This window comes from Hemicordylus capensis, chromosome 3, assembly GCF_027244095.1.
Source record: "Hemicordylus capensis ecotype Gifberg chromosome 3, rHemCap1.1.pri, whole genome shotgun sequence".
In the NCBI taxonomy this organism is placed as follows: Eukaryota; Metazoa; Chordata; class Lepidosauria; order Squamata; family Cordylidae; genus Hemicordylus; species Hemicordylus capensis.
Genome location: NC_069659.1, coordinates 27,422,657 through 27,437,556, shown reverse-complemented (window position 1 = coordinate 27,437,556; position 14,900 = coordinate 27,422,657). Strand labels below are relative to the sequence as shown.

Genomic DNA, 14,900 nt, shown 5'->3' with positions numbered 1-14,900 from the left:
AACAGTACAATGAACACAGATTTAGACATTAGCATTAATAGGCATTGGGAAGATAAATCTATATTGGATACATCAAAGGCGAAACTGATGTTAGTCCAGTGCATTTTTCCTCGGCAAGAGTCTTTAATTGTTTTGTGACTCAGAGCTAACTACTATTCTTCACTTGCTTTTTCCTGCATTTATCCAGCCATTTTCTTTTTTGTTTTTAATTGCCGTCAGCAGGGGCAGAAGTGCTGGTGAGATGAACTTTTTTGTGACCTTCTTGCCTTTGAATCCTTTTGAACATTTAGCCAGGGCACATGGTACTGTCCTTAAGGGTCCGTACCACCCTAGAATGCAGATAAAATTCCTCATGTAAACTTCACCTGTGCAAAGTTAATACATCAAGGAGAAGGATAGACTTCAAAATTCCCTTTTAAACGCTTGCATACAGCCACTTAATGGCACAGTGGGGAAATGACTTGATTAGCAAGCCAGAGATTGCTGGTTCGGATCCCCACTGGTATGTTTCCCAGACTATGAGAAACACCTGTTTCGGGCAGCAGTGTTATAGGAAGATGCTGAAAGGCATCATCTTATACTGCCTGGGAGATGGCAATGGCAAAGCCCTCCTGTATTCTACCAAAGACAACCACAGGGCTCTGTGGTCACCAGGAGTCAACACCGACTCGATGGCACACTTTTCCTTTACCAGTCTAGATAATGGTCTGAAGGCACACGATGCAGTTCAACTGATAAAACTAAGCAGAGCAGACTCTGTACGCTAAAAATAAGCTGAGACTGGTGGTTTCAGACTTGTTCTAACTTACTTACTTCAAATAGCAAAAGATCTTTACCCAAGGTTTGAAGTGAGTTACAGATCTCAGGCTAATTGTAGGTTAGGATAAGCCAAGATTGGTGTGTCCAGATGACAAAGCCAATCTCGATTTATTTTAACCTTGATAGGAAATAGGCATCATGTGGGCATGGGAGGAGGTGTGCATTCTTGAGGGATATCATGCAGAACTCAGTCTTTCCGAAGTTCTGCATGACATCCAAACCAGCCCAACGTAATACCTAGTTTATATTAATATAGAAGTTGAAAACATGTTAATCACTCCATATTACTTTTTAAAAATTCTGTAAATGCAGAGAACAGAACAGAACAGAAGTAATACTCTGCAGTATTATCACTGTACTATAGACAATAATCCTCAATTAAGTTTCATTTTTTAAAACTTACATTGGAGTCGCTCTCAAATATACCTCATTGGAGTGGGGGACCCTGACTCATTGTTAAACTATTTGACCCTCAAATATCAGATTAGCAAAGTGGCTTCCACAAGCAGTGGAAGGTTCAAAGTTATTGATTGATTAAAATCCAGATGATTAATAATCAACTATAAAAAATCTTTGCACGGTTGACAGCCCTTTTAAAAATGCTTTGTTCTCAAGCATTTTTAGTGAACCTGGATCATTCCATATTCACCTACATTGCAAACAAGGTCAGGGAGTGTGATGCAGGTTGCATTAAAAGACTGAAAGCATTTATCACTGGAGGAAAAGTGACACAAGCCTTAGTCCTTGATCTCCTTCAGTACAGTACCAGCCAGAAATCCTGGGCACCATCTCATTTGTCTACTGCTTTCATATAGTCAATGCTATGAGAACTTTTATAAGGCCATTGCAATCTTTTATATTCCTATAAACACAGTATCTGGCTCGGTAGTTGCATTTTCCATCCAACTTTCCTTTTTTTTTACAGGGCTCCGTATACGTGATTGATTCCAGCCCTGCTCAGACCTTCAAAAGCATGTCAGCTGAATGTGGGGAGAAGCTAGTGGGATTCTGCCTGCTGTCCCTGCCTTGTGATCTCTGTGCATGCAATGGAAGGTCTAAGCAGAGTATGCAGAGAGATTTTTCTGCATGATTGAGAGCCCTGCAAAAAGCACCAAGCCCTATTTGCAGGAGACAGACAGAACCCCTCGAGAAAGTTCACTAGTCTTGTAGAAACTAATCTGGCCTCCTTTGAAATTTCTCAAGACATTTTGCCTTGGGAGGAACCCTGAAGTTAATTCTAGGGATGTGCAACCCTCACACCTTAGGGAATTTTACTTGCTGAACCAGATACCACCCAATTCAGCAATCCCCCAGGTGTACTCATGTTTCTTAACAGAAAATACAGAGAAGACAAAATTCCCACACTCTCAGGAATGCTGTTGGCTTAAATACTGCCTAGATCTTCATCTCTCTACCTGGGCTTTTGTTTGAAATAGCCACAGCCACCTAAAAAGGAATCTGTAGTTTTAAAAAGCCGTTTCATATTAGATTCTGAAAAAGAATGTGCACATGATTCATTAGCTCCCCTCCAAGAGCTGCATGTGCAGGAAATGGTCCCTACAGAGTGTGTTCCGCAGAGCTGGTCCTCAACTCTGTGCACAGTGTGTGCCAAGAGTACTGCAAAGCACCTGTCCATTACCTTGGGTGGAATGCCCTGGGCCCTGGTGCACATGCTGCTCCCCCCCCCCCAAGAGCATGAAATGCCTCACCTGCATGATAGAGGGCTGGAGAAGACTACAACTGCTGCAGAAAATCAGTATTGTGCAGCAGTTAATATTTCAGACTAAGAGTTTGTTCTCATGACCAGAGACTCTTGAGTAGGAGAGGGTTAACCCAGGAATCTCTGGTCATCTGGGGCATCAGGAGTCCTCCCAACCAGCATCCTCTCTAATTTTTTTTTATTTGTGTGGAGAATGAGTTTCATTCTGGGCACCAATATCAAAGCAGTGTGTTCGCACATGCGTTCAGAGTGGGGCCTTCCTGAATCAACCTAAGCGGGATCTAAAATTAACTGAGCAGACATTGAAAAATGTGTCTTCCTGCAAATGCACACACCTTAGAGGGAACATTGCTCCTGACCCATCAGTTGAGCCTGGGTAGCCCAGATCCACTACCCAGGCTAAAAGTGAGGTAGGAAGAAAACAGAGTCTGTTCTACCACCTGACCTGGTCATATTTGCTGCCGCCACTTTCGAACTACTTCTAGGCAGCAGGCAGCAATGTTCACCATATAGTTCAGAGGCTTGTGAGGCCAGGGAGAGGAGCATTGTTGCTGTACTGAGGGCTGCCTCTCCACTGCTCCACTGCGACTCCCGGCAGCAAATTGCTATAGGTACCCCTCCCCTTAGCCCAGGTTAGCAGAACAAGCACTCCGCTAACTGGGATTAATGGATCATGTGCTGCCGCACCGCGGCTTTGCACTCACAAGGAAACCCCTGACCAGGAGGCTAAAAAGCAACCTCTCGACTCGGGGGTCTCTCCAGCATGCTCTGCGTGCTCGCGCAGGGCATGCTGGAACTTCCAGGGGCAGCACGGCCCCCAAACTCCCAAGCCCCTGCCTGCTCCATGACGGAGCCGGCAGTCATGTGGGTGGCCAGTCCGGCCGCCCAGGCAGGGCTTGTTGATTGTCTGCAGGGAGAGCGGGCTTAGCCCTTGCAAAGCGGGTGTCACTGATCATGAGACCCGCCTCAACATATTGTTGGATAAATAAATGAATAATCTGGTGGGCCACTGTGGAAATCAGGCTGATGGACTTGACAGGTCTGATCCAGCAAAGCTCTTCTTGTGTTCACTCTTTGCAATCCCAGTTTTTTAAAAAGTAGCTTTTTATAATATGTACACACACACCCCACACACACTTTTGATGGTTGTGTTCAGGAATTCTCTGATGAATGTGCAACTCTCCCTTGGAAGAGTCACAATCTGTCACCCTAGTCTGCCTGCCTCACTATGTTGTGGGCATATAGAGAACCATATATGCCTCCCTGGGCTCCATAGAGGAAGGGTGGGATATAAATGCAATTAAATCAAATCTCTATATAAGGTGCAGAAGGGCCATTCAGTGTCATAGTTGGGCATGTTGCAGTGTGCTTAGCCCAATATGAACCTGGGTGGAGTGGGGACAGGCTCTACAAACACTTTCTTGGACATGACAGAGGTTGAAAGAAGCTTTTTTCCCCTTTCTTACAATACTAGAACCTGGGGTCATCCCAAGAAATAGATTGCCAGGAAATTTAGGACCAGCAAAAGGAAGTATTTTTATTTTTATTTTATTTTTTATTTTTGCATTTATATACCGCCTTTCATTAAAAGACAACCCCAAGGCAGTTTACAAAAGTTAAAACATACAATAAAAAGGCAATAAAAACATCAAGCTAAAAAATATAAAAACATATTAAAAACAGGCATAAAAACAATATACAACAGGTAAAAACACACAGAAGCAGCAGTAAAAACGATTATGTAAAAGCCTGGATAAAAAGCCAAGTTTTTACAAGCTTTCTAAAAGCCGTGATGGAGTGTAATTTTCACACAGCACGTAACTAATCTATGGAATTATCTTCCACAGGATGTAGTGATGGCCACCAGCCTGGATGGCTTTAAAAGGGACTTAGACAAATTCATGGACAACAGGTCTATCGATGGCTATTAGTCAGGTGACTGTAGGCCATCTCCAGCATCAGAGACAAGATGCCTCTAAATAGCGGTTGCAGGGGAGCAACAGCAGGAGATAGGGCATGCCATCACCTCTTGTCTGTGGGCTTCTCAGAGGCATCTGGTTGGCCATTATGTGAAACAAGATGCTGGACTAGATAGGCCTTGGGCCTGATCCAGCAGGGCTGTTCTTATTTAAGTGCCTATCCAAAAAAGCTTTATAAACTCTCAATGGAGATCAGTTTCCACATGCATAGATGTGTCCTGCAGAATAAGTTGGATCAGGAACATATAATGTTTGGTTGGTTTCACAAAGAGGCCTCCATGATGCTCAAGCCTAGTTCAGACTGAAGTGACTTGACTGCAGTACTTTGAAATCTAAAGGGAAAAGTGCAGCAGGTTTTGCAGAGCTGAATGGAAATGCTGACATTCTAAAGAATGCTAACCTGAGGGAATGCTAATGCTGAGGGAGGGCAGGATGCCTCCTTGTCCTAAGGAGACAATTATTAGACCACTTCTGAAGAAGCCTGCCCTGGATTCCTCAGAGTTGAGCAACTATAGGCCTGTCTCCAACATTCCGTGGCTGGGCAAGGTAATTGAGAGGGTGGTGGCCTCCCAACTCCAGGCAGTCTTGGATGAAACTGATTATCTAGACCCGTTTCAGACCGGCTTTTGGGTGGGCTATGGGGTGGAGACTGCCTTGGTCGGCCTGATGGATGATCTCCAATTGGGAATTGACAGAGGAAGTGTGACTCTGTTGGTCCTTTTGGACCTCTCGGCAGCTTTCAATACTATCAACCATAGTATCCTTCTGGAGCGTCTGAGTGGGTTGGGGGTGGGAGACACTGCTTTGCAGTGGTTCCACTCTTACCTCTCGGGCAGATTCCAGATGGTGTCTCTCAGGGACTGTTGTTCTTCAAAAACTGAACTTCGGTATGGTGTCGCTTAGGGCTCCGTATTGTCTCCGATGTTGTTTAACATCTACATGAAACCGCTGGGAGAGATCATCAGGAGATTTTGTGCAGGGTGTTATCAGTATGCTGATGACACCTAAATCTATTTCTCCATGTCAACGTCATCAGGAGAAGGCATAACCTCCCTAAATGCCTGCCTGGAGGCAGTGATGGGCTGGATGAGAGGTAACAAGCTGAGACTGAATCCAGATAAGACAGGGGTACTTATTGTGCGGGGTTGGACCCGGGAAATGAGTTTGATCCACCTGTTCTGGATGGGGTCATACTTCCCCAGAAGGAACAGGTACGCAGTCTGGGAGTGCTTCTGGACACAAAATTCTCCCTGGTGTCCCAGGTTGAAGTAGTGGCCAGAGGTGCCTTTTACCAGCTTCGGCTGATACACTAGCTGCATCCATTTCTTGAGATAAATGACCTCAGAACAGTAGTACATCTGCTGGTCACCCCCAGACCTGACAACTGCAATGTGCTCTATGTGGGGTTGCCTTTGTACATAGTCCAGAAACTGCAGTTAGTCCAGAATGCGGCGGCCAGATTGGTCTCTGGGTCATCTCAGAGAGACCATATCACTCCTATCTTAAAACATCTATACTGGCTGCGGATAAGTTTCTGGGCAGAATACAAGGTTTTAGTTATAAGCTATAAAGCCCTAAACAGTTTGGGCCTTGGGTATTTAAGAGAACGTCTTCTTTGTTATGAACCCCACCGCCCATTGAAATCATCTGGAGAGGTTCGTCTGCAGTTGCCACCGGCTCATCTGGTGGCTACTCAGGGACGGGCCTTCTCCATTGCTGCCCTGAGGCTTTGGAACACACTTCCTGCTGAAATAAGAGCCTCCCCATCTCTTACAACTTTGGGCATTTAAAATTTTTTATTGGTTTTTACAATATCTTAACAGTCCAATTACATTTAATTAAGTAAATATTGACTTCCTGCTTACCAGTCTGCACGGTTCATATTAGTGATACAAATCTACCATTGCTATAATAATTCAAAACACATATACTCCACATTGCAAACTCGCCCATCTCTTACAACTTTTTAAAGGGCAGTCAAAATGCATTTGTTCACCCAGGTTTTAATTAGATAGCCTTGTAATCGTGTTTTAATAGTTTTAACTTTTTAATTTTAATTGTTGAAATTTTTTAATCTTTTATTGGCTGTTTTTATTGTTTTGTAAACTGCCCAGAGAACTTGCATTTTGGGTGGTATAGAAATGTATTAAATAAATAAATAAAATAAACCTGAAATAAATAGAAGAGGAAGAAGCCACAGATGGAATTTCCCTAACGTTTTATGAAAGGATTTTTCAGACTTTTAGATTGTATTCAGTTTTCAGAACCATTTAAAATTTCAGTTCCCTGATCAATCTCAAATGCTGCCCTTAATTGCAACCCCTTCCTGCATTTATGAAGTGGCCTCTCCCATCCTACCTGTTAACCCTATAAAACAAAACCTTATTTGTATGCAAAACGTAGGCCAAAAAAAGAAAGAAAAGAAATAAACAAGACCAAACAAAAAAAGGGATCTTAATAATGGAAAGAGAACTTAAACATGAAGATTTGGGGGAATGGACCCGCTGTCATATTAGGAGATGATGTATAGTATCCTCTCCAACTGTTGTATTCTGAATTTTTACTCTGCATAATAACTTGTCCTCTGATTATATTCTTATTAAGAAGGGTTTGGATAACTTCATGGAGGAGAGGTCTATCAACGGCTACTAGTCAGAGGGCTATGGGCCACCTCCAGCCTCAAAGGCAGGATGCCTCTGAGTACCAGTTGCAGAGGAGTAACAGCAGGAGAGAGGGCATGCACTCAACTCCTGCCTGTAGGCTTCCAGCAACATCTGGTGGGCCACTGTGCGAAACAGGATGCTGGACTAGATGGGCCTTGGGCCTGATCCGGCAGGGCTGTTCTTATGTTATTATTATTTAAGAACAGTGATTGTTTGAGTTGCAGATATACTAGTAAAAGAAAAATAATTGTCCTACACTGTCATATTTAACATTCCATAATGAATGTCAGCAATGCATTTCACAGTGTGTTAGTGGTAATGGATTTACATTTCCTAGAGATCAAGTGCGCTAAGAGGTTTTAACTTTGAAAGACCTCAGGGGAAGTCTGAAACCTAAAAAAGAGTGACTGATATCCTGTGTAAATTTTTTAACTGCAGTCCCATTGAAATTAATAGGACAAGTTAGTCATGACTTGCTTATCCTATTAATTTCAATGGGGCTTCTATTGAGTAATTTAGTCAGGATGTCAGCTAGTAATTCTGGAAACAAAGACTAACACTCTTTTTAAAGGTATCCCCTAAAATCTCACAAAGGTTTGATATATTGGCACATGCATGTATACCCTAATCCATTTTTGTAAGCATCATTTCACGTTCTTGAGGATGTACTGCAGAGTGTTTGTTAAGTTACAATACGAGACAATACAACCAATATTTATATGCTGCTTTTCAACAAAAATTCCCAAAGATATAAATAAATAAATAAAATGGCTCTCTGTCCCCAAAGCAGGGGCGGAGCCACCATTGGGCGAATGGATTCAAAGAATCCGGGCCATTGCCCCCAGGAAGCCATTTTATTATGTTTCCCAGACACGCACCCCATGTCTGATGTCAGACACGAAGAGCATTATTTTGCTCCCAAATGGGGCCGTGCAGCCCCATTTGGGACCTAAATCAGCCCATGCTGCATTGACAGCACAGCTGGAGTGAACAATGCCAATGTAGCGGGGCTGATCTTCCTCCCAAACGGGGCTGCACAGCCCCGTTTGGTAGGGAGACCACTCCCCTGCATCTGATGTCAGGCGTGGGGGGTGGCTAGCCGACCCCCTGCATCTGACATCAGGCATGGAGGGCGGGCAGGGGGCTGCGGCAGCCAAACACAAGCTGACGCTAGCCTCCCTCCGCCACCACCCTTTAGGGCTCACAATCAAAGAAAGGAACATAAGATAGATACCAGCAACAGCCACTGGAGGGATGCTGTGCTGCAGATGGATAGAGCCAGTTGCTCTCCCCCTGTTAAATAAAAGGGAATCATCATTTTATAAAGGTTCGTCCTTGCTCAGTTAGCAAGGGTTATTGTTCAAATCTTCCTAAAAGGCAAAAGAGGACAGTGATTTACCAGGGTTAGGTATCCAGAATTAGGGACTGTCCATGGTAAATAGGGAAAATTGGAACTTATGGGTCATATATTGACTAGTTAGTCATGACTAATGGCTATTTAAATCAATAGATCAAGTTAAGTCAGGAGGAATAATTTCATCATGACTAACTTAGTCATTAGACCTGTTGATGTGCCTGTTACAGTAGTAGGACAAGTGTCCCACCCACATTTGGGAGCTATGAATGCTCCTGATTTTCAGGCATGTGTGAGTTAAAAGCACATTTACCTAGCGTATTCCCAAGGTAGAAGGAAATGCCATCTGAGCTTCTGCCCACCTCCCACACAATCACTTTCCCCTCCTCCAACCTAGCTTTTAATTCACACATGACTGAAAATCAGGAGTTTGTCCTCCCCACTTAAAGGCCATTGTCATATGGGACCTTAAGCTTCCCTAGGCCTCAAGTCCAGCCTCAAGTCAGTCTAAAAAACAGACCAAGTCCACATGTTGACCTTACTATTGGGCTTACACCATTTCCACAATGTTGGTATTAGGTGCACCTGAAATCACAAGTCCCTCCGTCATTCTAATTGGTTTCTGACCAACCATTCATTTTCCTTCTGTAGGTGCTGAGGTTCCTCCCTGAAGCAGGTCATATCAGGAGGAGGGGAAGAACCAAGAACAGCATGGCACTGATCGATATTCAGCTTGAGCACCATGAGCGTTGTGACTGCATCTGCAGTGCAAGGCCACCTCGATAAAGGATGGACTATACCATCCTATGTGCAACTTAAAGGACCTCTTTCTTTTCAAGGAGGAGCAATCTGAGGATCTTCTCCCAGTGGCCACTGAACTTTGCTAACAGCCTGCATTCTAACTGGTAGAGACATCCATGGCCTTTCGACTTCAAGTACTGAGTGCATGACAGCTACTCATTTGTAACACAGGTCTATTTCTCTGGATTTAAATGTGGTATTAAGAGAGAACCAGAGAATCCAAGGGCTGAAATCTTAGTGCCTGCAATGAGATCTAGCTGCATGATGATGTTTTTGTGGCTGAATTTCTTAGTTGGCTTTTAAATGCCTACATGCATAAGTTACACATGGGTATGCATGCATGTATTCACATACTCGCACACACAACTCTGCGCTTACAAGCCTATTGACTTAAGCACATCTATACAGGTGTACATAAGGAGGAAAAAAATATTATTCAAAATAGCTAATCCAGTTTGTATACAAGCAACCTGATCCACTAAATGTAATCCATGTGCAGAAAAAGACCTCCACTCATGGGTCTGATATACTGAGTGGGTAGACAAAATCCTGAAGTTGCATGGGGAACAAGAAGGCACATCCAGCAATATCAGAAGGCACATTTAGACACATGCATTACAACATATAGTTCCCAACACAACTATGCTTGCAAATAACTCTAACCCTTGTTCCTTCAAAATACAGATTCAAATACACTAAAAAAAAAAAAAATGACACACACAAAACCATGACAGAAAGAAAATTTTAGGGGCATAGGAAGCTGCCTTATAATGAATCAGACCAGTGGTCCATCTACTGCCCTGAGCCATTTTGGAATACAAATCAAATAAATAAATCTAGCTCAGTATTGTCTACACTGACTGGCAGTGGCTCTCCAAGGTTACAGGCAGGAGTTTCTCCCAACCCCACCTGGAGATACCAGGGGGTGGACCTAGGATCTGTTCTCCCACTGAGCTTTGGCACCATAACTTGCAAAGCTCACATGTCTCGCATCCAATAGCAAACCAAGGCAGACCTTGCTTAGCAAAGGAGAAAAATATGTTTGCTACTACAAGACCAGCTATCCTGTTTTATTTTCATTGGATCAGTTTCCATTGGCACACAATATTGTGGCCCAGGCTTCCATCCAGCATAAGTATAATTCAATAGAAGGGTGGCCTATTTGATTCCAGAAGATTCTCCCACTCCCTTAGGATCTAGACAAGAGGCCTCTGCAAAAGAAGTGGCTTTCATGCTGTACTACCGTTTGTCTGTCTGGGCATCCTACAGAAATGGGAGGACCCTACAGAAATAGGACTGGGGGGGCCCAATCCACAGCACACAGATAGAGCTCTAGATGCCAGGGAGGCTTTTAGGCTACCTAGAGCAAGAAATACTTCATAATTAGGTTGGTATCACCTATTTGGCAGAAGTTCCATGGGAACCCATAACCCAGATTTGGACATTTGGGTTGAACATCAGCCCCAGCCCACATAACTAGTCTACAAACATTTTTAACGTAAAGTATGCCGTCGAGTTGGTGTTGACTCCTGGCAACCACAGAGCCCTGTGGTTGTCTTTGGTAGAATACAGGAAGGGTTTGCCATTGCCATCTCCTGCGCAGTATGAGATCATGCCTTTCAGCATCTTCCTATATCACTGCTATGGGTGTTTCCCATAGTCTGGGAAACATACCAGCTGGTTTAAACTGGAACAAATCAGAATAGGGGCTCTCAAACTTGGGTCCCCAGATAGTTTGAGAATTCCTGTCTCTTCTTGCAGATATATCCAAGTGGAAAGCAAGAACGGAAGAGTTCTAGTTTTTAGAGGAGAAGTTTAAAGATCAGTATTTTTAGAGCTAAATATGGAATGTCCTACTTTTCTCATTACATACGGTAATATTTCTTAACCATCTTTAGTAGCTTCAATTGCCAAGTTCAAGCTGTTGGCATGTAAACAACCACCACCACCACCTCTTTTGGATTGTATTTTGATACTAACTACTTCAACTTCTCACCTTTCTCTTGCCAAACAATACTGTGTGTTTATTATTTGAAAAGAATATAAAACTATTTACTCCCTGCCTTTCTGTAAAATAAAGCACCTTAAAAGCTACAGCATAGCCAGCTTGCTGCGATTTTGAACATATTATCAGAAAGATGTTTGATTAACATAAGGAATTGGGGTTTGGGATTCCTCCCCACCCTCCAAAAAATCTGACCAGTGCAAAGTGTAGGCTTGCTTGGGGCCAAAAGAAAATTGAACTTTTGATGGTGAATATAATGGAGGAAATAGGATGGAAGGTTTTGTAGACAAGGATTTATATTTAATAGCCATCCGAAGCTGCACTTCATTTTATGTATTACTTTTTAGCTCCTGTCTTTAAGGAAGAAAGAAATGGCTTTACAATAGTATTTCATGCATTAAACTGAAATTGGCTTGTTATCAGGTAATAGTGTGAACTTTTAAACCATTCCTGTTCTGATGGTTATATTAGTGGTGGAGTTCTAGAATGATCTCCATCCTCTGGATTGGTTTCTTTATCAAGTAAAATCTGTTATCTACTCTGTTTTTTATATCTCTATCAAACCTTTCCTGGAATGCAGTTTAAATATTGAACAAGTTTTTACTTGCTATTCTGGCCGAACACTTGAGAACCTAGAAAATTGTTTGCCTGATTTCCCCCCTCCCGCCCTTTATTTATATTGATTGTAAGTCTTGTCTTTCCCAGATGCCTCTTTAAGATGTGTAATTCATTATGATCCTTTTTTTAAATGAGCAGCTCTGAAGCCAAAGATTTTCAACATTATTACCTATTTTGAACTTCAAGAGATTCTTCACGGTTTCTCATTTGTCTTCTTTTGCACCAAATGTCCCAGCGCTCCAGGTTTACACTAGGAAAACAGCACATTAGAATGACGCATTTAAATCTCAAATGGACATTATTAACTGAACTATGGTATTAAATATGCATGGTATTAAATTGGGTTATTAGTTCCACATAGCTTGACCAGTTCTTGAACTGTAATTCTTTGTTTCACACATGGGGTAGCCCCCTGCCAATGTGCCATGAGTATTCAGTTCAAGGTGGCAACTGGGTGGTGGACATATCTGAACAATCTCCTTTTTAAAAAATGGGAACACATTTTAACTACCTTCCCACCAGTCAGAAGCTAATTTGTAGATAACACCTGTAGATAACTACAAGAGAAAGGTGTCCTGGGTTGATTGTGTAGTTCTCAGACTTGTTGGAATACAACTCCCATTATTTGCAGCTACAATAGCCAAAGCAACAATCGCTTTGGTAATTGCGGCCAGGGGTTGATGCGAGTTGTAGTCCAAGAACATCTGGGGACCCAAGTTTGAGAACCCTTGTTGTAGCTGAAAGACCTCAGATAATTTCAGGTGTATTTACCAGTCTTTTGAGTAATTCTAAAGGCTCACACTCTTCTTGCAGTCACCCATTTTCTTCCCGCTCAAAAATGAATCCAGATTCCTTTTGGCAAATGAGTCATCTGAACTCTCTTCCCTCTCCACTTTGAAAGGATGCAGAGCAGAATGCCAGTTTGTGGCAGATGGATCAAGCAACTCATTCCCCATAAGCCTTGTTCAGTCGGGGCAGGTAGAAACTCATCTAATCCTCAGAGCTGTTATGTGAATAGGCTCCAGGCTGCCGACGCACAAAATCAATTGTTGAGGCCTGCACATCAGTTTATTAATGTGAAAAGAAGGCAACCGTGGGATTATTTGTAGATAGAATCAGATGTCTGAGAGAGGATTGTTTGGAAAAGAACTGATGTCATTGGCAGACATCCAGAGCAATATTTTGCGAACATTACTCTGCAAACACAGCAATGCTCTCCTAACAACCACAGCCAAACGGTGCTTGCCCCAATGCTGCTGCTGTGTGTTCCTTGAAGCATAGACACTTTTGCGCTCTTGTCCAATTCTTTGGCATTCCCCGTGGGTCAGCAGTGCTTAATTACAGCAGAAACACCTCACTTGACCCTCAATGATGTGTTTCTGCTGCAACAGAGCACATCTTGAGCATGGGCACGACCTAAAAAGGATTTGTGCTCTTTGCAACCCAGACTTCAAGGAGCACACTCAGCAGTGCAGGGGCTAGCCCTTCATGGCTGTGGGTGTTAGGAGCATCTGCAGAGCATTGCTCTGGATGTCAGCAACTATGTGCACAATCACTGCACCCTTATTTTGAAATGGGTTGATCATATATGTGGGACTCAAATACAGGGCAGGTGTGCAGGGAATGCAAGCTTAGTTGCAGAATCTATAGAAACTGGAGAGAGTGCACATGAGCCTAAAGCTTGCTTCTGTACCCAGCCACACAACATTTTCTGGGCTGCTATTTCATAGAATTTCAGAATTGTAGCAGATCTTGGAGGTCTTCCAGTCCATCCCCTATTCTGTCCAGGAATTTGCTACAGCAGGGGTTCCCAAACTGTGGTTCTCCAGATGTTGCTGAGCTACAGTTTATTGATCGGAGATGATGGGAATTGTAGTTCAGCCACATCTGGAGAACCACAGTTTGGGAACCCCTGTGCTACAGCAACACATGCAGATCTCCATTCTGCTTCCAACTGAAAACTTCTAGAGAAGAGGCAACCACTGCATGAGGCAGACTGTTCCACTGTCTAACAGCTCATACCGTTAGGAAGCATTTCCTAATGTATAATCTAAATTTGCTACCTTGTAATCTGTAATGCCCCTTATGGAAAGAAAGGGACCATGCATGGGAACAACCTTGATAACCTGCCAGAGCAAAACTCATGATCATAAAAAAATGCATAGTGTTGGGTGCATAGGCCAATTTCTTTCCCTTGCCTCCACACTTTGTGTCCCCTGAGCTAGTATAGAATATTATGCTGGAATTGGTGCACAAAACGTACAACTGTATGAATATCCTACCATTGTGGCAGCACACTAAGTGGAGTTTGGTGCATATGTGAGTACTTTCCTCCTTTCCCACATATGTCCATGCAGTAGATTTTGAGGGTTGAGCTGTAAATATGAGAGGGTTTGTGCTGAAGTGGTAAGCCAGGATGTAACCAAGGAAAGTCGTTAATTCGCATTTATTTATTGCAAGAACCTATCATTATGGAGATCTGCTATTCTCTCCCCTCCACTTTCCTTCCCCCAACTCTCCAGTAGCTTTTGTGCCTTTAGTCTGGGCATGATCATCCAGGAAGATCTCCTACATATATCACATTGAAATGAATGGGAGCTGCACCAGACTATGCTGGAATGTACCATCAGAATTGAAGTTATGGATCAGTTCTTTTTCCATCCAATGAAAGCGTATCAGATCTAGTGTGCAACTACCATTTTCAAAGTATTCTGAAACAAGTCCATAACTTCAGAGAGGCTCTACTATTTGGAAAGACTGCTTTAAAAAAAACAACCTCTTTTGTTGTATTATCTGCTTTCTCATGTGCAATGTATATATGTATTGTTGAATTTGATGTTATATCCCTAAAATGCTGCCTTTTGTAGACTGATATTTTGACAATACAGCACACAATACTTGTCTTATTGGCAATTAAAAATAAACTTTAGTCTTTGAAGGA

The 14,900-nt window shown here is 42.8% G+C and overlaps 1 protein-coding gene across 1 annotated transcript in view; it reads left to right on the top strand.

The window, feature by feature from the left end:
• PDGFD (platelet derived growth factor D) overlaps positions 1-14,900 on the top strand; it is a 303,356-nt gene extending 288,456 nt beyond the window's left edge. The window contains exon 7 of the mRNA XM_053311254.1: positions 9,187-14,900. Within this exon, the coding sequence (XP_053167229.1) occupies positions 9,187-9,321 (135 nt within the window). The 3' untranslated portion in view covers positions 9,322-14,900. The remainder of the gene's footprint in view (positions 1-9,186) is intronic.